The sequence below is a fragment of the Ambystoma mexicanum genome, chromosome 8 (genome assembly GCF_040938575.1).
Source record: "Ambystoma mexicanum isolate Mex_15411 chromosome 8, UKY_AmexF1_1, whole genome shotgun sequence".
In the NCBI taxonomy this organism is placed as follows: domain Eukaryota; kingdom Metazoa; phylum Chordata; class Amphibia; order Caudata; family Ambystomatidae; genus Ambystoma; species Ambystoma mexicanum.
This window is the reverse complement of record NC_090929.1, coordinates 448,995,752-449,020,306: the sequence shown is the minus strand read 5'-3', so window position 1 is coordinate 449,020,306 and position 24,555 is coordinate 448,995,752. Positions and strand designations below refer to the sequence as shown.

The 24,555-nt window shown below is 45.5% G+C and overlaps 1 protein-coding gene across 5 annotated transcripts in view; it reads left to right on the top strand.

Moving 5' to 3' along the window:
• ENO1 (enolase 1) overlaps positions 1–24,555 on the top strand; it is a 220,188-nt gene that overhangs the window by 103,334 nt on the left and 92,299 nt on the right. For all 5 annotated transcript variants that reach the window (XM_069610033.1, XM_069610036.1, XM_069610035.1 and 2 more), the window contains exons 6-7: positions 8,484–8,617; positions 9,429–9,651. In XM_069610033.1, coding sequence (XP_069466134.1) covers positions 8,484–8,617; positions 9,429–9,651 — 357 coding nt within the window. The remainder of the gene's footprint in view (positions 1–8,483; positions 8,618–9,428; positions 9,652–24,555) is intronic.

Below are 24,555 nucleotides of genomic sequence, written 5' to 3'. Positions count from 1 at the left end.
AAAGTATGTTCCTGGTACCCTTTCATCTGGCAGGAGTGAAGGACACCGTCGCCGACTCACTCCGCAGGGAGCTGCGCTCTTGCCACGAGTGGGAACTTCGGCAGGATCAGGTGGACCTACTGTTTCGACGATGGGGCAATCCCCAGATCAATCTGTTTGGTGACAAACACCAAGTGCCGGAGGTTCGCCAGCAGGTTTCCCCATCCGGGGAGCATGGGGGATGCGTTCTCATTCCCCTGGGACGGCCTGTTCCTCTATGCATTCCCATCGTTGCCGTTGCTCCCACGACTCATCAGTCAACTCAGATGGTCCTGGTGCAGGATGATCCTTGTCGCACCAGCATGGCCGAAGCAAATATGGTACCTGGACCAGCGGACGCAGATCTTCTCACCAGGGATGGAGGCGCGATCCTGCACCACAACCCGTCGTCTCTGAACCTGCAGGCCTGGCTCCTGCAGCACTAGAGTTTGGTGGATATGAGATCCCGGCGGATTGCTTGCCAAGGCCAGGGCTGCTTCGCCTCGGTCTACGGACATAAATGGAAGAGGTTCACCGTCTGGTGCCGTGCACAGAAGATAAACCCTCTACGGATTACGGCCCCTAAAGTGCTGCCGTACTTCCTGTCGCTGGCGAAGGCGGGTCTGGTGCACGCCTCTATCAAGATCCATCTGGCGACTATCTCCCGCTACACCAGAACTCTGGGTCGATCGTCGCTGTGGTCGCATCGCCTGGTTAAGAAGTTCATGAAAGGACTTTCCGCTCGTTCCCGCCGGTGAAGGCTCCGGCCCCGGCGTGGGAGCTCAATGTGGTGCTGACTAGGCTCATGGGTCCCCTATTCGAGCCGCTGCATTCGGCACCTCTGAAATTTCCGTTGTGGAAGACAGCGATACTGGTGGCCATCATCTCCGCACGACGCGGGGGAGAGATCCAGGCCCTCTCCTGTAAGCCTCTGTACTTGAATTTCCACGCAACGAGGGTCGTGCTGAGGACGCACCCCCCCCCCCTTCATGCCCAAGGTGCCGTCGGACTTCCATCTCAATGAGCCCTTGGTGCTACGTATTCTTCCCATCGCCTTTGTCGCCGGCTGAGAGGACTTTGCACTTGCTGGATGTGGCTAGAGCGCTGAAGTTAAACGTGGCCCGCACAAAGTTTTCGGAAGACGTCACAGCTGTTTGTGAACTTTGTCCCTGTGAACCAGGGGAAGGCCCGCTCCAAGGCCTCCATTTCCAGGTTGCTCTCCGGCTGCATCACACTGTCATTGATTGGCAAACCGACCATTGCCTGCCCGCCCGAGAGCCCATTCGACCAGAGGGATCTCTGCAACTACGGCATTCCTGTCTGGTGTGCCTTTGCTGGACATCTGCAGGGCTGCTACGTGGAGGTAGACGTCACATCGGGGTGGGGGGTCAAAGGAAATCACTTCTTAAGTCAGAGGTCAAGGGTCATATGTCACATTTGGTGAAATGACGTCCCAGCTTTTTACCGCTTAGGTGGCCGAATACCCCTTTATGATGGCAATTAAACTGCCAGCTCCTGGATCCAGCATAAGTAATTGGGAGCTACCTCTAGAAATTAGAAGCTATTAGGTAGCATGATGTAAATGTAACTTTGCCAATGAAATTACCCATTATGTTTCAAATGTCTCCTGCGGTTTCCAAGTACTAATTTACACACATTGCTAAATGCAGAGGGTTAATGTCCTACGGATATATTTGTATGGCACCTCTTGGCCTATGTAGCCATATGTACCTCCAGGTAGCTGTTAGTTTCGTGTCAACCAGGCTTGGTTTGGCCAGAACCAGGAGCTAAATAGCTCTGAGCAAGTTTGAATCCTGCTGTTACTGATCCCCATCAGTGTTTCTTGGCTCTGAGCAGTCCATCTTTATGACCCGTCCACCCCCATCCATGCCACCCAAGATTACTTGGCACACTATGCAGCCTGATAGTAAAGGCTCTAATGCTATTAGTGCTTGCCTGGGGATGGAATGGTTGCCTTGCATAGGGCTTCCTGTGGGTTTGCTTGTTTCTCTACTTGGCCAGTGCCCAGTGTGAACACACCACAAGGAAAGCTTTCAATGTGGCCTTTAAAGGTGGTCAAGAGCTTCCATTCCATGCTTTGATTGGCTAGAGAGCTATAAGCTGTGAGAATAGATACCTAGAATGCAGGATTCTACTGTGGCTATACCCTTTCTGACTGTCAAATAAACACTGACAGGATACCGCCTATGCACCTTGCTTCGTCTAGAGGTGCCTGAAATAGCGTGTGCAATGTATTTTTAGTACCAGCAATGTTTTGTTCTAAGATTAATCAAAGCTGTATTAACTCACCATTTTGATAGTTTTTAAATATGGGCCAGGCCTTCGATTTCCAGTTCTATTTTAAAAGTGCAGACTACTTACGAGAAAAATTAGAAGTTTAACATCCCAGGCTCAAGCAGTGGACAAGAAATGTTGCTGCTTCTCCCTAGTGCTGGTCATAAATTTCTATAAAGCTAAGGCCGTACCATCGATCTGCTATGGAGCGAAAGCTATGCCGTTGTTGCCCAAACAGATCTGGAAAGAACTTGAGAGCTATTTTTGGAGAAGGGTTCTTAACTTCCCAAACTCAACACCAATTGCGCTCCTAAAACACAAACTGAGCCAGCTGTCACTGGAGGCAGTGGTAGAGCGGAAGGTCCTGTTGCTGTATAGGAAACTCCTCTTGGAAGACTGCCCAAAGCTTCTGGAAGCCATATACGAAGAATAGGCTTCCGCTGTAAACTCCTAAACCAATGGGCCAAAGCCCAGGAGGCAAAAATTGAAGAGATCCAAAGCTCGATAAGTGAAATGACCGAAACCCCCTCCAAAAACTCAAGAGACTGAACGAGACTGGATCACAACGTTGGATATAGGTGCAACATATAAACTGGCTGCCCACCTATCACCGCAGGCATGGACGCCCCTCGAGCCGCAAGCTTTCCTGGCCAAATATCCAAACAGAAAGCTCAGGAACACATTCCTGAGAGCACAACTGAACCACCTCCACACCAATGAAATCTTGGAAATTAGAAGACCGTCCAATTCCAATAAATGCAGATTCTGTAACAACCAGAATAAGGTGGAAACTATCCGACACCTGCTACTTTCATGCCCAGAGGTCGAGCACATTAGAAAACCATACCTGAAAAACCTCTTGGCCTCGGCCTACATATACGAGGAGGAGTTTTGGTGGACTCGGCTGATGGGAGGCGAAGACAGCGTGGGTGACGGCCAAGGTGAAAAATCATGGACTTGATTTTAAAAATCACAATCCAAGAAAACGAAACCAATTAGAAGACTAGAAAGTTTGTTGATTCACCTTGTAAAATCAATTCAGCATGTAGTTAAACATGCTGGATCTTCAGGCATTGCAATAGGCAAGCTTGAAATAACATCAAACTATGGGTTATAAATGAATACACTTTCTACCAAACTTGCTTATATAAGTTGAATAGCCTATAGCTAGGGACACTTCTAAACTTGGCTACACTTTAAATACGTATCAAACAGCGTGTTTCTTTAAACGTTAATTTCAATTGAACTGTTTTTCCTTCACGTGCCCCATGTCAAAAATTTGGGTTTTTGCATTCATGTATACATGTATTTGACATATTGCCTAAAATACAGGAATATCTTGTTTTGGATTTGCCCGACGATTACAAAAATTAAACATTGGGTGTTTGATATGAGCATTTTAGCCAAAGCGAACCGTGGGGGTTTTGATTTATTAAAGGCCTTACAAATCACAAATACAATGACCAAAGGCGTATCTCTCCCTCAAACTGGTGGTTACGTTTTAATTTGTACATTCTAAGTGCACTGCCAATCGCTAGACTGTTTTAAACTTAATTTCATGTTAACCAAAAATGCAAAGCATTCAATTTTGGATGAAGTTTTAGTGCCCATTCAACGGCTCGCGTTGATGTATGCGATTAGTTTTATTCTGGCAAAGATTATGTACGAGAGAGAAAATAGAATGTTCAAATTGCTGTGTAGTGCATGGAGATTTCTCCTACTTGTAATGTAGATGTTCCTCCTATTACAGGTCAGTGGTCACCTATGGGACTTAAGTCGGGCATGGGGCTGCCCAGTCATTTTGGATGGTCTGATCAGCAAATGCAATCAGTGCAACAATCTACAATTCACCAAGCTTTAGAGATGTTAACATTCAGGGCCACTTCCCTTTAAATTATGAAGCAATTTGATCAGTCAGCTAGCTCTGCTGGGATTATTTATCACTTAAAATAAAGTGGCTTTCTCGAGTAAAAATATTAATTCCTTCGTTCATGTGCTATAATTCAAAGGTCTTAACTATCCTTTATGCTTTTTTGGGGAATCTAGTAGCTTTTTCTCTCGGACTTGAGATTGGAGTGGATTCAGAGCAGTTCGCAACAAGACTTGTCCAGTAAAAACTACTTTTATAAACGGATCAGTTGCAGCTTTAATCAGTCAGGAATATGGGACAGCAATCTCTTTTGCCTCTTGACAAGCGCTCCGCAATCAGTCTTTTCCTTAATTTTTCCTCCATTCTCGGTTCAGTCCTTTTGTTAGTTTTCTCCAGTCCTGTTTTTAGACCAGTGAGTTAGGGTCACCATCAATTTACACCGAATTACCAGAGCCGATTTATCAAAGGCATTTTCCTCTCTCCGGCAGGTTACAAAGTTGCCTGTTCATTTTGTCTTTATTAAGGCTGGTATTAGTGTTCATGTCATGCATCATATATTATGACATGGCTTCAAACTGACAACTTAATTGTAACCCAGCACACTTTGATCTCATGGCTGGGTCAATGCGGACTGCTAATGAATCAAACTATTGAGTGAACCAATCCAGATCATGCTTTTCATCCTTGCGTTGAGATCTTCTAGCCACAATTAACACTGTAAAGTGCAGCTAAATGTTAGAACCATAAGATGCGTTTAGTTTTTGTTTAGTTTTTGTGAGCAATGAAAAAAGCTGCTTTCCTTTGTGTCCACCATGGTATGGTGGTGTACTGTTGCAGTTTCTTGCCTACTTTTGGTATGTCCATGAGAGGTTTAAGTTGTGAGAACCCAGATTCCCATTTCTGGCTAGTAATGGACTTGTAGTTTGAAATTTGAGATTGCGACTTTGTGTAAATGGAAGTACTGTGGCCTGCGCAGCATCATAAGTTAAATTCCTTTTTGTATAGTTCAATGTAAATGTACATTAATAGGACTATTCGCGTTCAACCCGATCTCAACACCACCAGAAGGGAAAACGTTTTCATATGCTCCTTTTAAGGAAACCCTGCACATTGCAGTCCAATGTTTAGCACATGTATCGCCTAATCTGTCACTCCAAACCGTTCTGAGTTCTTGAGTGCTTGATCATGAAAATATCAACCATGTTGATTAGTAAGACTAATTCTTGCCTACATATTTTGTCACTTCTCCATTTGAACTGGTTCAGAACCATAAATGTCTAACGTGCGTTCAGACATTTGTTGGGAATATACATTTAATGTATTGTGCAGAACATGTGGAATACGTTTTTATTTGCACCACAAACATATGGTCTCCAAAATGAACATTAAAACGACAGTACAGGACGACTTTGTACCAGTCTCCTTGAACCACTCACCTGGGGACATCTGCAAAAACCTTTATACTTACCCATGCCAACCCATTAAGAAAAGGGCTGATGCTCATAATAAACTTCCTTGTGTATTCTGTACTTTCAATAAAGACTTCAAGCATCCCCATCTCTTCTAGTAAACACTCTCCTCCCACAGCAGTACCTTGAGTCTCCTATTGGTCCTAACGCAGAGACCAGACACTACTAGCCACCCAAGCCAGTGTCCCGCTTAGTCATAAATTGCCAAACACACCCTTGCCACCACTAAAATGTGCTTTGGTCAATGCCCTAGACATTATTGACCTCATCACGTTATTTGACCTTGACATCGTATATATCATGGAAACGTGGTTAAATGCAGCTTCTGAGCCAGATCTCTCTCGCTGTTACCTTGGACTTCGTCAGCCACCGGAGAGACAGATTTTACTCTAGACGGGACGGAGTTGCTTTGATGGCAACAAACTCCTGCCCATTAGAGCACTATCTTGGGGTGCAATTCTGCTTCCATCTGTCTTTGTCAATCTCACACAGTCTCGGTCCACCTCATTTACCGGCCACCGGGCTCGGCCCAATCCTTTGAAGACCTCCTTCACACTCTAGGCAGCCATATTTAGCCTACATCTAAAACTATCCTCTTTGGGATACCATGACCCAGCTGACCCAACTGCTACCTCCGTACCCAACTCGCTTACCGCACTAGGTTTCAAACGCTCAACAACCCAACCCGCATCAACGGTTGCATCCTAGACTGTATAACTGACCTCAAATGCCAGGTCTCTGCCTGTACCAACAGGTCTTGCCCCTGGCCTGACCACCACATCGCCCCCTTCAACCTCACAGCCACCATTACTAAAGATGAGACATGGTGCACCAAGATGCTAGGCTTGCTTACAAAAAACACCCTCCACCAAAAAAATCAACACTAAGCTTTCTACGCTAGTCTTCTCAGCTGCTACCCACCACATCATCCCTTATACCGCTTCACTAATGTCACTGAGGTGGAAGTCCAAACCATTCTAAAGGGGCTCAAATCTCCAAGGTGCAAAGGGGACATTTTCTCAGCTGCCCTCATTAAAGATTGCTCTGAGGTCCTGGCACCATTCATTGCAACCTTCATCAACGCATCCTTCTCCACTGGCTCAGTCTCTAGACCCCTCGGTCCCAAACTACTGACCAATCACAACGCTCTCCTTTCTACTGAAAATTCCAAACAGAGCAGCATATTTGTAAATTAAACGTTACCTGGAAGAGCATCACAATTTTGGGGAAGCGCCAGTCGCGTCTACGTCCTGGCCACGGCACTGAATCAGCACGGCTTGACCTTAAGAACCAGCTCAATGAGATCTGGGATGAGGTCAAGCCGGCGCTACAACTACTCCTTGATCTGTCTGCTGCATTACACTTGGTTGGCCATAAGATCCTGATGCCAATTTTTCACCTGAGGCCTTTCTTGAGGATGGAGCCCATCAGTGTTTGCTGAAAATGCTAGTCTCCCCCACCATTCGATTCCCCAGTCCTCCCACCCCCCTGAGTATCTATGACCCTTTCAAATATCTTCACAAAGCCTCTAACTTACTAGACTCCATCGGCATAGCCTACTCCAACTATGCCGAGGATATTCTTATTTTACCCTGCACCCCAGCCCCCGGTAATTACTTTGAGGACTCCTCCTCCACCTTAAAGGCTGCTTACTTGAAGATCCAGGCGTGGATGCCCATGCACCACCTCTGCCTTAATAAGTCTGAGATCCTCCTGGTGGTCCCTTCAGTGGTCATCAAGAAACTTGATGCACAATATTAATCCTACAACATTGACGGCAATCCAATCCCGGTCTCTGCCTCAGTTAACTCTGGGAGTATAAATGGATACCACACTTTCACTCTCTCGTTATGTGACTTCCGGCACCGCCTCAGCCGCATACATCGGTATACTGATCAATGCATCCAGACCCTTCCTATCCCCAGATAGCTGCCTTCCAATTGCCTGAGCTATTATCGGATCCAGGCTGGACTTGCAGGCACTTCAGAGCACATCATCCGTAAAATGCAGGTCATCCACAAAAATGCACTTGGAGCAGCTCTCAAAATTCTCAAACGTGGGCATATCACCCCTGTAAGACCCACTGGCTCCCCATTCACAAACTAATTAAATTCAAAACCTTGTCAATTACACACGGATGTCTATTGAATGTGGCACTCGCTTGCCTGTCAGAGAAAATCAAAAAAGCGAACTTGTCCAGACCTACTAGAGCTACCTTTGCCCAACGCTCATCCGACCCAAATTCAAGCAGTCAAAAGCTGGAGGCTCCAGGTTCCCTGCTGTCGCCGCCAAACAATGGAACTTACTCCCGCCAGCCTTGTGTCGAGCAGTCATACTGGGCCTTCAGTTAACCTTTAAAAACTTGGCTCTTTGCTTAAATACTAATATTACATCACCTGATCCTTTGACGGTATGGAATTCCTGATTTGTTAACTATGTATTTTTTTGCTAGTAACTGGTTCATGTAACCTCGCTTTGATGCCCCTGGGTTTAGTGTGCTTTATAAATGGAAAAATAAAACCATTGACTTTTTTGATGTGCTATGTAATTTCTTGTCACTCACTTAAGCTGCCTTGATTTGGAACCTTTTTAAGCGGTTTATTTTTTAAGGTTGCAGGAGTCATCTGACCTGTTTCCTGGTTAGGTTTGCATACATTTGCGGAGTGAACTACACCAGCAAAGCATTTATGGCTTTATTGAAGGATCAGGTTTCCTTTGAACCCCTCCATCTTTAAACGTAAAAGCTACTCTGTAGATGAGGGTTTTATTGGCGTTGGAACTGTATTTAGTTTCTAGTTTAACACATTCCCTTTATTTCTGTTTTATTGCAGCAAAGTTTGGTGCCAATGCCATTTTGGGTGTATCGCTGGCAGTGTGCAAAGCTGGCGCAGCAGAAAAGGGTGTTCCTCTGTACCGCCACATTGCGGATCTTGCTGGAAACGCAGAAGTCATCCTGCCGGTCCCTGTAAGAATGCTTAAGAATACTGAATCGATTTGGGTTTGAGGGGAGAGGGCAGGCTAGAAGGGGAATGTACAGCTGTGAAATCCAAGCTTTGAGAAGTGGTGGGGAGGAGGGCAGTGGGTTGAATTCTTTTATGGCTGTCATTATTAGATCACTTCCAGTGTTACACCACCTACACCCATGTAGTTGCCACCACGAACCCCTAGAACCAGAGCAGTGTTCCATATGGAGATTTACGGCTTACACCCATTAGCACCTCAGGTTTTGCATCTTCTGCTTCCTCTATTCTACTATGGCCCTGCTGTGGTTCTTGTTGGGCCATGGACAGTGAGCCCACCATAATTGTAGAAGAGCCCTATGCAAGATCACTTAACAAAGACTGAGATGGCGGGTCGAGAGGGGCGTAATGAGTACAGACCATTGTCATCTTGGTGGCTGCTGTTCGTACTCCTTTCCAAAACATTTGCTCCATGCTCCTTAGTAACACTGTAAAGGTGAAGAGGGGGTGGTGTGAGTACATTCACTGTAGGTTGCCTTTGGTAGCTAGAACAAAAAGGATGAGCTTTCGTGGCTGAGTTAGGCTGAGCCGGTTTGTGCCTGCTGTAGTTGATGTTAATGGGTCTTGTACCACGCACTCTTGCCACTTGCGTGGTCTCTTGGGGCTCTGGCGGATCTGTGTGAGAGAATTTGGCTAACAGTTAATGCAATCAATATTTTGTAGTTGATTTCTTCCAGCCCCTACAATGGAACTTGCAAAGGGAGTCAAGTGAGCTTTGCATTTTCAATTTGTTAAACATACCCTTCCTATTCCTAGGCCTTCAATGTGATCAATGGTGGATCTCATGCAGGGAACAAGTTGGCCATGCAAGAGTTCATGATCCTGCCGGTAGGAGCAAGTACCTTCAAGGAAGCAATGCGCATCGGGACAGAGGTTTATCACAACTTGAAGAGCGTGATCAAGGCAAAGTATGGCCAGGATGCCACCAATGTGGGAGATGAAGGAGGCTTTGCCCCCAACATCCTGGAGAACAAAGAAGGTAAGAAATGTACTACTGCAGCTTGTACTTTGGGTTTAAGGCAAAGTAGTGTCCCTGCAGACCCACATGAGTTGAATCTGAGAGCTCACTTGTTCCTCATGTGCCCCTTCAGTAGTCCTGGCTTGTTAGCACCACCGGTAAGAGACTGGCATGTTTAAGTACATTTACCTCATGATTTTAGTAATTCTGGTTTTATCTTCTGTTCTCAGGAATTCTGATTTGTTTGCACAGTAGAGCAATCTGCATGCATTTATTGTGATTTACTTTATTTTTAAAAGAAGTGCCACATGTAGTGTACTTAGGTGCTTAATAGTCATATAGACGAAAGACACATGGATAATGTGTAGAGGCCAGAGGAAATGGAGTATACCATAAATACATGCACTGAGGGAGACAGAACGGAGGAAAAAAGATGCCAAAAACATGGTACAATTATTAAGTTGCTGGTAGTTGCTGGTGACCTTTCCAGGTTATTTTGTGTGCGGCAAAAGGTATCTAGCCTAAATATTTAGGTCTTTCTAAATCTTTCAATAATTCGAATTTATGGTTCCTTGGAAATCTGTTGGTTGCTTGTCAGCCAAATTTTCTTGTGGTGGTGATTCACATTATTGCCCATTGTGAGGAAAGGTCACTTTTGTCAAACGGAAGTCCCATTTGATAGGACTGTAGAGTTTGAATTGATTAGTCTGCTGGTGTTCTGGGCATTTTCCCAAAACTTGGGTCATGCGGAATGATTATTTATATATATATATATATATACTTTTATTTTTTTTATTTTTTTTTTACTGATAACCATTTGTGGGCTTTCAGGGCAGATAAGTTGTATGCTTTTTCAAACCACAAAGGAGCCTGGGTGAACATCTTTACTAATTGCAATTGCTTTGAGATCGTTGTGTACCCAAGTAGAGGGAGCTGCAATAGTCAGTTAACTCTGGACAGCTACTGCTTTATTAATGTTAAATCATTTTTCTTGTGTGAAGTTATAATTGGAGTGTGCTTGGTGAGATTATGCAGTTCAGAATGGGAGTTGTCAGATGAACCTTGGATTTGTTGTGGTAGAGGTGGACGTGAATCCTACATTAATATAAAAGGTAGATTAATATGTCAAATGTGGCGAACACTGATGATAATGGTTTACCCAGCACTGAAACAGAATTTATTTCTGAACTTCCTAAACCTGGCATGATTACACATAATTGCATATTAGAAGTTTTATGGGGCAGATGTATAAAAGCTGCATGGACTAAGGATCCCAGAGTATACCACATTTTATCTTGGTGGGGCAGTACTGGAGGAAGGGTTCAAGTTATTTTCAAACTTGCCTGATTTTCTTTTTCCTGAATGTCATGCTCCATCATGCATGGAAGACAGTCTTCAGCGAATTAGAATAGCGTCCTTGTTTCTGTTTTGAATATTTGTAGTAGTGATTCTTTAGTGTCCACAGGCTCTGTTCTAAGCTGGCGTTGCAAACCTGATTGTGTAGGAGATTGCCTTTTTTGCTATGCTCCTGTCATTTTCTAGCTAGTCTTGCCAGGGTTTGTCAGAAAAGGGTGGCGGTGTTGGCCTGTGATTGGTCAGTACTTCAGTCATCAGACCTCCAAGAGGTTTATAATGGCTTGTTTGAAAGTGTTCCTTAGTTGACCGTTCTTGATTAGTAAGACCTGCTGATAAACTTTGGATGTGGTCTTTTTATAATTGAAACATGATGCTGGGCAGAATTCCTATTTCGAATGGATTGTCCTCCCACGTATTCCTCATCTTATGATGAATCGTTATCTCCAGCTTTGCTGTTTCGGAAAAAAAAAATGTCGGCAGAGGGCTCTGTGCTCGAGGTCGTGGCGTCAATTGTCCCTCGACGGACTCCGTACTCTGTCGACGTCACCGATGGTATAAATGGCTCGAGACGCGCCCGTTGCTTCAGTTCCGTTTTTCCGATCGCTTCGCTATCGATAACGGCGCGCTTGAGATTTTCTGTGAAGAAAATGCTGTCTTCTTCGACTCCTTTGACACCCAAGACTGGGTTCAAGAAGTGCGTAGATTGTGGATCGAAAATGTCGATCACGGATCCTCAACAGATTTGTCTCTGGTGTCTCGGTTCCAGTCAACGGACCGACGACTGTGGTTCCTGCCAATCCATGACCGAGAAAGCTCTTCGTGAGAGGAGAGGTAAACTGTCGGTGGGGAGGGAAGCCTCGAAGAAGGTTACGTCCAAAAAATACAAGAAAGCAACTGATTCGAAGGAATCGGATCGCCATAGGCATTCAAAGAGATCTCGATCTAGGAGTAGATCGAGACACTCTACTTCCTCGGCCAAAGAAATTAAGAGGAGATATAGATCTCCCTCATCTTCCGAGTCGACAGAAGAAATTCGAAGTCCGACAAAATCTGATTCTCCCAGAAAATGGGAAGAATTTCGTAAAAAGATGATGGAGGTATTCGAGAATGCGGCCCGACCCCCTCGAATGAACCTTGGAAGAGCCATACCCCTAAGGTCACTCCATTGGACGACAAAGGGAAGTCTAAGACTATCTTGGTAAAAACCGGTAGTGTCGAGGCTACTCGAAAAACTAGAGTCAACGACAAGTCGTCGAGGACTCTTTGAGAGTCGAGCACCTCTCCGGTGCCATATAAAAAAACATAAGTCGTCGAAGGCTTCGGCGACTTCAACGCCATCGGCATCGCAACCAAAAATAACCTCGATGCCTGTATCGAAGTCATCTTCGAAGTCATCGAAGATTCCTTAGACAACTTTGAAGGATTTTTCCTTTCCTTCGACGCGTATGGTAGAGGAAGAAAGAAGATTGACTCTGTTGCCCAGGTCAGACTTTTTTAAGTCCATGTCCTCAATTTATGAGGAATCTGGCTCGGAGGAAGAGGAAGTCACTCCCTTTGGAGTTTCATATGGCACAGAACAAGTTCCTGAGGAACTCATAGATCAAGAGTCCAAAATGAGACCTGAGTGACTCTACATTCTGCCAGTGGAATTGACACCACCCTAGAATTAGTTTGCCAGACCTGATCCTGCAGAACATGCAGACTTAGGGTACAGGAGTCTTATGACCAGAGTAATTGAGTATATGGGTTGGGGTAACACTTCACCCGTTTTTGAACAAGATGACATGACGGATATAATTGTCAGAGGTCCTCAAAAAGATCCAGTTCTCCCCTTTCACAGGGCTCGTCAGAGGAGGGTGGAGAAAAACTGGGAAAAGCCTGAGAGCATTGCTGCTGAGATAGTTATTTCCCCAAGAAATACAGACCAGCTGGTACAGATCCTGAATACTTAAAAAGGGATCCGACTTAAGAAAGTATAGTTATTCAGGCAGCATCCACATCAAAGCAAACTGCATATCCCACTATCCCTCCAGATAGAGAGGATAAAAAAGTTGATGCCTGGGCACGTAAAGTTTTCACTTCAGGCAGTATGGCCCTTAAATCGACAAATGTCACCCGTACCCTGGCCAGGTTTACCCATACCATGTGGGACTGTATTTCGGCGGCGGCTGAGCATATTCCGGAAGGCGAGGAAAGGGAAGGCTTCCTGAATATAGTCAAAGACGGGAAGGAGGCAATGGGGGAATGTCTCCAGTCTGGACTAGATACTGCTTATAGTATCAGCAGGTCCATGGCTGCAAGCATTGTGCTACGCAGATTTGCGTGGTTGAGGAAGGCGGGGTTTGCACCAGACGTGCAAGCCAGACTCCCCAACATGCCCTTTCATGGCTCGAGGCTGTTTGGCAGTAAGGCTGATGAAAGCCTAGAAAAACTTCAGACCTCGAAAGCGGCAGCTAAATCGCTTAGTGCCTCCATGCGCCAGCCTCTAAAACCCTATTCCGGCTCATCTTCCTGGAGGGGTCGTTCTTTTCGTTACTACTCCTCATTTGGTAGAGGAAGAGGACAGGCTTCTCAAAGGGGCAAAAGAAACTTCCCTCATGGCGCACGAGGAAGAGGTGCAAAATCAGCCTCAGGAGCGGCATCTGTACCCTCAGCCACTCCTGCAGCCGCCTCCAAATCCCTCTGAGACCTTGTTGCACAAAACACCAGTGGGAGGCAGGATCTCTCAGCATCTGAAGGAATGGGGGGGGCATTACCTCGGATGCTTGGGCACTGGAAACAGTAGCTCAAGGTTATTGTCCCCCCTTCCAAAAAAGGCCTCAGAATCATCCCCCGGGAGCCAACTCCGTACAAACTCCAGACCCGCTCCTGTTGCAGGAAATATTAACCCTGCTAGAGAAAGGTGCCATAGAACAGGTACCTGTAGCGGAGAGGAACATGGGTTGGTACTCCCCATATTTTCTCACCCCAAAAAAGGACGGAGGACCGAGACCCATCTTGGACTTGAGAAACTTGAACAAGTTCCTCAGGAAGGACAAGTTCAAGATGGTCACTCTTTCTCAGATCTTTCAGGCTCTCCAACTCCAAGATTGGTTGGTATCATTGGACCTTCAGGATGCTTACTTTCATGTGCCAATCCATCCCAAGCACAGAAAGTACCTGAGGTTTGCGATTGGCAACTCATCTGTTTTGGGTTCTGCCATTCGGGTTGACCTCCGCCCCGAGGGTTTTCACCAAACTGTTGGCAGTTGTGGCAGCGAGTCAGGAGAGGGGGGTATTCACATCTACCCCTACCTGGAAGACTGGTTGATCAGAGCAAGTTCTCAAAACAAGCTCAGGAACATCTTTCGATCACTTGCCACTTCCTCCACAAATTGGGCTTCTCCCTCAATTTCAAGAAGTCCCATATGATGCCATCCCAAAAGCTCCAGTTTATCGGAGCAGTCTTGGGTACTTCCTCGGGAGGCGAGGCTTTTCCAGAAGTGAGAGCCCTCCACATCCAGCAGATGGTAACGAAGTTCCAGAATGCCCAACGTCTACCGACCTTCGATTTTCTCAGGTTGCTCGGCCTCAGGGCATCCTGCATTTTCCTAGTACCAGAGGCCAGGTTGAGAATGAGATCCCTTCAATGGGCACTCAGAACTCAGTGGTCCCAGTTCTCAGGAAATATGTCGGATCTTCTGCAAGTCCCAAACGCAGTTGCTCAGGATCTTCTATGGTGGGCTTGCAACGACCACATTCTCAAGGGAGAATCTTTTTGGCAACCATGGCCGGAGATAACAGTAGTGACGGACGCCTCACTCACGGGGTGGGGAGCACACACCAACGATCTGACAATCAGCGGTCGTTGGTCTCCATCGGAGTCCAAACTTCACATCAACCTTTTGGAGCTGAGGGCAATCAGACTAGCGCTGAAGGCCTTTCTGCCCTCTGTACAGAGAAAGAATGTCCTGATAATGACGGACAACACGGTGGCCATGTACTACCTCAACAAAAGAGGAAGAGTAGGGTCACACTGTGCAGAGAGGCAATGCAGCTATGGTTCTGGGCAATACGAGAAGGAATCTCTATCGGCAATTCACCTAGCCGGAGAGAAGAACGCGGCGGCAGACGCTCTGAGCAGGCAGAGCAGTCTCTCACGAGTGGGAGCTGGCTCAGAGTCCTTCTGGAGATATTCGCCCTTTGGGGAACACCTCAAGTGGATCTGTTCGCCACCGCGATCAACAGGAAGTGCGATCAGTACTGCTAAAGGGAATTTCATCAAAGAGGAGCTCTGGGAGACGCATTCGTAGTGGAGTGGAAGTTTCCACTGCTGTACGCATTTCCCCCAGTCCCTGTGATTCCTCAAGTAATCGGGAGGTTGAGAAAGTTCAGGAAAACCATGATCCTAATTGCTCCGGATTGGGCCAGGAGGACGTGGTACCCGGAACTTCTAGACATGTCCATCTGCTCTCCAATACACCGTCCACAAATAGAGGATCTTCTCTCGCAAGAGGAAGGTCGGGTTCTCCATCCAGAGGTCAAGACACTCAACCTTCACGCATGGTTTCTGAGAGGTTGAGATACAAGGATTGGGATCTTCCGGATGATGTAATGGAAGTCTTGCTTTCGGCCAGAAGGCCAGCAACAAAATCTTTGTACCGATGTCGCTGGAACAGGTTTAGTAACTGGTGCAAAGAGCAACAAAATCTTTGTACAGATGTCGCTTGAACAGGTTTAGTAACTTGTGCAAAGATAAGGATGTAAACTCTTTTCAATGTGGCACTCCAGTAGTGCTCTTTTCTATTACATCTAGCCAATCTGGAGCTACAGATAGGAACAATAAAAGGATACCTTGCTGCGCTGTCCATTTTCAAGCGCACCTCAGAAGAGATTTCATATTTCAAAATACCATTAATCATTCAATTCTTAAAAGGGCTTACTAACATATACCCTCCAGTACCTTTTCATGTCCTAAATTGGGATATAAATTTAGTACTAACATTTTTGACTTGCATACCTTTTGAGCCTCTGCACTCCTGTCCATTGAGGCTTCTAACACTAAAAACTGTCCACCTTGTGGCCCTATCAGCCCGCAGGGTTAGTGAACTTCAAGCTCTCTCGTGCAAACCACCATATACTGTTTTTATAAGGATATGGTAGTCCTTAAGGTTAAAACATCCTTTTTCCCAAAGGTAGTTTCGGACTTCCATTTGTCACAAAAAATAATACTACCAACATTTTTATCCTCCTCATTTGGGCAAGGAAGAGGAGAGACTGCATAGACTAGATCCCAAGAAGGCTTAGTTTTTACATCTCAAGGATGTCTAAATTACGACATGATGACCAACTGTTTGTGGGTTATACTGGTCATAAACTGGGCTTATTAGTAACAAAACAGACCATATCCCGCTGGATCATTTTGGCCATAATTGAATGCTACAGATTGGCAGGAAAAGACCCACCAGATGGGCTTCGAGCCCATTCTACAAGGGGAATGGCTACTTCTGCGGCTCTAAAGAGGGGAGTTACGGCAGCAGATATTTGTTCAGCTGCAACTTGGAAAACAATGCATACTTTTATCAAGCATTACTGCTTGGATACTGCCTCCTCCAATGAGGGGTTATTTGCCAAGGCAGTTCTGCATTCTGTCCATGAAAACTGTAATTAGTACTCCCACCTCCAAAATTGCCACTGCTATGGGAGTCTATCATAAAATGAGGAATACGTGGGAGGACACAATCCATTCGAAGAACAAGTTACTTACCAACTGTAACGTTCTTTCGACTGGATGTCCCTCCCACGTATTCCTCATCGACCCTCCCATCCTACCCCGCAGTACAGTTTACGTTTTCTTATGCATTCCTCTCACGAAGAATGCATCTGTCATGGGGCACGCCTGGGTGTTCCTCCTATATGTTCATCGAAAAAACAGAACTGAAGCAACGGCCGCGGCTGGAGCTATTTATACCATCGGTGACGTCGACAGAGTATGTCCGTCGCGGAACAATCGACGCCCCGACCTCTAGCACAGCGCCCTCTGCCGAATTTCTTTTTTCCGAAGCAGCGAAGCTGGAGATAACCATTTATCATAAGATGAGGAATACATGGGAGGAACATAGAGTCGAAAGAACGTTACAGTTTGTAAGTAACTTGTTCTTTGGGGTTTCTTCAGTCTCATTTTATGGGACCCCTACTTTTTCATTTTTTCCCCTTTTTGTGATTTTGGGTTTTTAATTTGGGTTGGTGTCCAGAACTTAAGCTGAACTCCCCCGTGCTTCATTTCCCTTTTTTATGCCTCAAGTATATAGTCCCGGATAGCTCATATGATATATGACATTTATAACGTGCCTATATGCAAGTGTTTCATAAGGTGCACAAGTCTAGGGGTGAAGTACCTTCATTTTGTCCTATGGTGATTATATCATACCACATTGGTTTTAGAGGGTAGGCTGGTGGCAGCTAATTGTTATAAAGTTTTGGCTTCACATGGGGGTACAAGCCCATTTACAGTTTTAGTAGCCCTTTATGGGTAGCCATTGGGGTACTAATGGTTTGTCCTACACTCAGGAATTTTTAGTTTTAGGTGTTTCCTTTCAGGGAAATGATGTCTGGGACCACATGGGCTGATTTGAACAGTTTTCTGCGCGGGCTGCTAAATATTCTGTGGGGTTGGACCTGGGTGTTTGGCAGTATTTGAGGCCAATAAGGGTGGCTGTCTGTCACAACCTTAGTTTTAAATCCCTTAATGGGATTGGCAGGAGGGCAGAAGCGCAAGTGAAAGAACATATAGGGGAAACACAGTTCCTGTGCTCTGTTTTGCAGGATATTTGGAAGATAAGCAGGTTGACTTGCCTGCCAGACTATTTTGCCTCTGATGAAAACCGTTGTAGTTTTGAGACCAAACTGGTGTCTCTTGTTTTTGCTCAGGCTTGCATTTGAGTGCTCAGTGTCCTTACTGGGTCTTGCTCCTCCTCTTCTTGGGCCAGGCCTTTCATCCTGGGTCAGTACTCCCAGCTGTTTCACCTCGGTTTACTGACTGGGTCTCCTGCCTTGTTGCTGGAAGTTTGGAAGTTGCTGTATAGCATAGTAGGAAACTTGTGCAAAGTTCTTTGTGGTACAGGATAATAATTACTGTTATCTAGGTGGGGAGAGGTGGTCTACTCAACTCTCCTCAGTCTGTATAGTGTCTGCCACCACCAGGCATGGGGCTTGCATTTTAAGATTAATTGCGTAAGGCCTTAACAGTGCATTTACTGTTTGTATCTATCTACACTATGCTTGGCTGTTATTTTTCATAACATAAATGTGGACTTGTAATGTATATTTATCATGCAAGTGTGGTGACCGTTGGGAATAATTGTACCTCCCTGCTAGCCTTCCTTTTCCAGAAGTTGAGCCCGATGGCTCTGCTATGCTTCCCATACGAGTCTTGGCTTTACCTTTCATTTACACAATTCTACGATTGGGTTTGATGGTTATATAGCATTCACCAGAGGATTGTGCAAATCTCTTCCGAACATTTGACAAGAACATGGCTTTCATCGTCATTTTTAATGTCCACCTCTATGGTTTGGTACATTCAGGCTCGGCATTTGGAGCTTTGCTCTGCATGGCAGAAGACACATTTTCAAGAGATTTGGATGTTCTCAACGCTCTCCTTCCCAACTGGTTGGGACAGCCTACATCCGAAGGGCCTGTAAATGAAGAAGCAGCATTCAAAAGATAGCTGCCACAAACCGTTTTAAAAGCCTGTAAGCGCGGATCTGTCAACAAACCCATATCCCAACCTTGCATCAGCAACTGCCACACCCAGCTCCTGTATTTTCTGCTTATTAAGTGGGCCTGGATTTGCTGCGCTCTGTGACGCTCCTTTTTTGGGCATTGCTATGAGCTGGTCACTCAGTCTTCAGATTGGCAATTTGTTCTTTCTTGAAGCTTCTGCTTTTGCGCTTGCTATATGCTACTACAGGCTTCAAGCAATGTATGCAGTGTAGGAAACCATTCTCATGGGCTCATCCATATAATGCTTGTCTGGTGTTTTGGAATCCATCATCTGGTGGATTCCTGCATGCTCTGAAGTAGAATTTGCCAGAGGTCTCTGCAAAACTTTTTTTTTTTTTATGTCCAGACTGGTACTGAAGGCGACTTAAGACTTTACCCACACAAGGAAGGATGCTGGTTTTTGGTGAGCGGGAGACCTTTCCTGCAGGTGGGGCACTTGTTTAGACACCAGCCTTTGTACCGAGATGAAGTCTGCACCCCAAGTTTCAGGGCCTGCACAGGTCTGCTTAGGGGGAAACCTAAGGACATTATACTTGCGGGGTCCATTGGTGAGAAACATACCCCTAGACAAAGGAGTACTTCTGCTTTCCGGCAAGGCAAAATTCATGCCCTCCTGGAAATGATTCTGCCTTTTTAGTACTGGAAGATCTGTTGCAGGCCAAGGTCATTACAGTGCCTAGGAAAAGTTCTACCACCACAGATCACCACTGAAAGGGCAAGCCTAGTTTGGTTTATCTCCTACAGGGTTGATGGCTGGGGGTTCTGCAACAGTGTGTTCTCGTTGGTACCTCATTTGGTTACTAGTGCAGCTACTTCTCTCGGATACCAAGGAAAACAGTCTTTCATCACAAAAATGACAAGTCTGAGTCCCTATCGGCATAGAGTTTGATATTGGTATCGCTCAAATTACCCCCTCATACCGAAGTGTCAATGGCAAAACATAGGTGACCTAGTCTGGCACAGGGTAACCATTCTGAGGCTGTAGACCTTGTTTCGGACTGACGAGTTTAATCATAACTATTTTACTGCTCCTCTGGTGGGCTTTTTATAGTACCACAGTTATATCCAAGACATCTGATTTTTCACTTGGCTTGTCAAAAGCCAGTTAACCCCTACTTCAGTTCCTATTGTGTTGTAGGGTAGGCTTCTTTCATTCACTCCCTGCCCCCCCTGTGATGTCCGAAGGGGATCAGGCTGAACACCCTCAGCTATGGTTAAGGACCTAGCCAACTGTCTGAACTATTTTCAAAGCATTTTTAAAGGTAGCAGCTCAAAGGTTGAAAGAGCAGATGGGCCCAGCAGGTATTCTGCCAGTAAATCCTTCTACTGTTTGAAGACCTACCTTTTGTTTCTTAGAGGAGCAGAAGCTCTCGAATGCCACTGGTTTGTGTGTGAGAACATTTTAAGAAATTAACCCCCAAAAGCTAACAAAGTAGTAACTGCAGAATTGCAGTACTAGCCAGAATAGGTCCCAGTTCATCTGCTGATTTCAAAGAACCACATAACTGGCTAATGCAACACTTTCTATCGTCTGAGTAAACTGCAGTGGTTTATTGTATTATCTAATAAATCATGGTACATTTGAAAATTCAAGTCCGTTATAAAAACTCAAGGGTTCCATAGTGGAAAAGCCACTTTTGACAGTTTGGTTTCTGAAGGTTCTCTTATAGGAAATAATTAAGCCAAATCTCATTGGTTTATTGCGGTTATTGGAAAAGAGAGGCAAGTTCTCATTTACCCACATGTGTAGCCGCAAAGGCAACTTGGTAGAGGGTTGTGGGGGGTGGAGGAGGCCACATGATGGGACACTTCAATTCAGGGTTTGAGAGCCAGTGGGTGAGGGTGACTTGTTAAGAGGGTCCAGTGTGTCGTCTCCAGACAAGGGAACATAAGGGTAGTTTGGGCATGGATATGTCAAACTCTTTTCTCCCAGATCAGGGGACCCCTGCAGATGGAACGAACTACTGTAACGGGATCCCAGGCCCCGTTTAAAAGTCCTCATGGTTCTGTGTGAGACGGTATCAGCCCATGAAAGCTGATACATGGCAAATGTTGGAAGCCCTATTCAGAGATTTCAGTTGTAAGGAATGGTCATGGTGGTGAGACGGATGTGTGTTTCGATAAGTCTGGTGTATGTCTTGAACCCACGGTTTCATCAGTTAAACACAGATGCTCCTAAAATTGCCAGCAGAAATATGTGAGTGGTATTCTATGTTGATGACTGTAAGTAGCTTCAGGTTATTGTGGATTTTTGTAAAGAGTGAAATGCTAACAAAACAGGAGAAATGGTTAACACTGTGCCAAAGTGATTCGATTTATTGCAGGAACACCATTAAAGCAGACTTGCTGCTTTGACTAGCTCGGGCCTTGCTTAATAAATGAAGGGAACAGACTTCAAAGACGCACAGGGACTTTTGATCTTAAACAAGATTGGGAATAGACTATTGATGGCTTTACTGAAATGATGTCCAGTGTGTGTTGTCTCGCATCATCGCATGACAGATATGGGGTCACCATTGTGTGGCTAATTTGGGCAGGTAGAATACATTTATAAAGCAAAAGTCTCATCAAGCACTGTTACTGTATCACTATTTAGAAAAGGGAAGAACTCCTACCTACAATTCTTTATTTTTGGTGGGTTTATATGCCGCCAGCAATTTAAATGTGTACAAGGAGGCAGCCTAGGATGTTCTTTGTCATGCTGGTAGTGGTTGGAGTTGGTGTAACATATGAAAAAAGAGTTTGAAAAAAGAGTTTAGTATATTTTGGGCTCCGAGAACTCCTGTTGGATTTTATGGTTGTCTCAAAATTGACACTGACGAATGTGAAAAAGGCTAGATATTTTCCATTTGGAAAACCAGTTTTGAAAAAGCAAATTGGAGCAGATTTACTGGCTACTTTAACCATAAATTATTTTGTAACATAACTTTATTTGGATTCAATCTTTCCAGTAAAGAAATAGTTTATAGTTTAGACTGTATTCCCAGTAACTGAATTTATATTGGGATGGTCTAATAACACTGAGGTGCTGTCATTTTTGTCCAGAGAAAGTTGAACCAGAATCCCATTTCTTGTGCTCCAAATATCTTGATATTGCGAAGAAATAGTTGATGTATAGTTTAACAAATGTATAACATAATCGTTTGAAGCCATTGTGCTATTAATACCAGACATTTTATATGCTGTGGTTAGTTGTATGTAATCATGCCTGGTATCTGATCTAAATCTTTAGGAATGTGACTTATTTGGAAATATGTTTAGTTTTCTCTGAGAATTTTAGGTTGTTTTACATTTTAAAATTGTATCTGTTTAATGGATGTTATGTTTGTGCTTTTATAGTTATTTACCCGAAATTAAGCTTTATTGAATTGCATATTTGGGTGTGTGGTTGAGGTCTTACTATCTGTGGTTGGGTATTCTTGAGTAGTGGCCTTGTACATGACAAGAAACCAGATGGGCAAAGGAGCAACACGGCACTTGGGGGAGGACAGCCCACAAGGCAGGCTCTGCAACCAGTAAGAGTGACATGCGCATGGATGAACGAGGCAAAGACTCCAGGTCCGCTGAGGCAAGCAGAGAATGATCCCACAAGGGGGAAATCTGCAGAGGGTGACCCAGCGTGTCCCGGAAATAGCAGATGTGGCGCAGCAAGCCACTTCAATTCTAGATATACAAGAATTTCCACCTTGAGGCACGATTTGCCATGGAGGCAACACTGCAGACCAGTAAGATGTTCCATGAAGAAATACCCTGTCCTGCTAGCTAATTATGGAAAGAAGCAAAGGAAGAGCCCTTAATGGGATTCCGGCAGCACAGAAGTAGCAGGGATCAAGGGTAATAGCCGGAGTCTAGCCATTAGGATCACACCAGCAGGCCATCTGTAGCTGAAGTCTTCCAGGCGTCTGGATGTGGATCTGAGGTATCATGACGTCCCCGACTGTAACATTTGCTTGGACTGGCCTATTCCAGATCACTATTCACAACATAAAAGCACACATGTTTAAGCAGCCAGCTGACCGTCAGCACTAAAAACCACCTGTCATGCCCCCCTTTGGTTTAGATTGGGAAGTCGAAAGGACTTTCATTTAAATTCTCCATCAATAAAATCTAAAACAAATGGGGCTTTGGTCTGCTTCCAGATCCGCCTTTGTCAGCAAAAGGTTTTTTTGGGGCCATGCCTGGTTGGCCACATAGGCATAGGCAATGTGGCCACTTCCTTTGGGTGCCACTTAAACTGCATGGGTGTTTGGTTTGGCTGATAGGCCCTCTGTTTGAATGATCCTTGGTGCGTGATTGGGTGCTGTGTTTACTCACTGCCACCCTAATGGGATAAAAGCAGCCCCCCTTTGTCTGCTGAAACTCTGCACCCCCTTCTGGAGGTGTTGCTGCTTAAAGTACCAAAGCTCGTCACCAGCATCCTGACGCGCTCGACCGAATCAGACCGCAAAGCTCTGCCTCTCCAAAGGACCATAAGTGCTTAAGTCTGGTCTCCTTTTCTCCATACTCTTGGGATGGGAATAGAGCCTGTTGCAAAAGAGCATTGGATAGATTTTCCAGCAAGCATGGGTGCTCCCGTTACTCCACATCACTATGCACAACTTTGTACGCGACAGATTGGCACTGCAACTGCTCTTCAGCAGGTTCAAATGCAGTGTGGTTACCCCGAGAGCTAATCCTCCACCGACGCGAACAGCCTTTGCCTATTCTGCTTGACGCTATCAGATGTAGGGTACCTGTACAATGCATGTCTCTCCTTAGGGTCTCTCTACAGGTGGGTGTGCATGGAAGCTGGATGATTTCAGAGCCCCTGACCTGGTTTGTCACATTAAGAGCAAGACCCACTGGAGGACTCCCTGCTTTATTTGTCCTCATGCAAGACTGGACAGACTGACCCTCTTCTGCTCCCCTCAGTTGGTGCACACAGGACCATAGTTTGAGGTTCCTCTAGACATGCACTGCACCCTGCTTCGGAGTAAGTTTTCCAGCCCAGGTGGAATTTCATACCCACAGCAGTGCTTCATCTGCAGCCATGCCCGTTCATAAGAAAACAAACACTGGAAAGTCTTCCTTACTGCCCAAGCATCCCAGCCGCACCCCATGGCCGTTCAAAGAAACTTGACATGGGAGTGAACATTGTCCTAGCCATGCTTAGGGAACATTGTCCTAGCCATGCTTGCATCCCCACTGCTCCGTGTGCCTATTCAGAGGACTGCAGGCCCAAAAAGTACTTCTTTCCAGCTAACCACACCTACAATCCTGAAAATCAGCCACCTTCCTGGCTTTCAGGAAGCAAAGTTTGTAACCCACGACAAGCTGGAATCTGTGGCAGGACATGTGGACAGCACTGCAAAAGCAAATGTTTGGGCCTGGACTTTAGTAAAGAATCCTGGCTCAAAATCACACAGTTGCTGCCAGACGTGCAGTAGAAGGTCTGAGCCCTTCATCTTCCACTTGAGCACGGATGAAGCTCCGTCACTGTCAAAAGCCTTTCGGGCATTACCTGGTTTGTCACAAAGTCAAATGCCTTGTCATCTCAACCGAAAAACCAAAGCACAACTGGAGGTTTCCTAGCCAATGACCAGAGCAGGGATGGACTGAGCTGAACCACCAGGCAATGAAAAGACCTGCAACTGGCAAAGGCTTCTTGGTCTGTCAAGCCAGGCAGTCAGCCTAGGGTTTGATGCTACCAAGGCCCAGCAGCACGATTCGGTGGATGGGTGTGTAACGCTCACCTGGTATCCACGGGGACGTCACTCGGCCTGTTCTGACCTCTTACGACCTCAAACCTTTCCCTGGAGTCTGCTC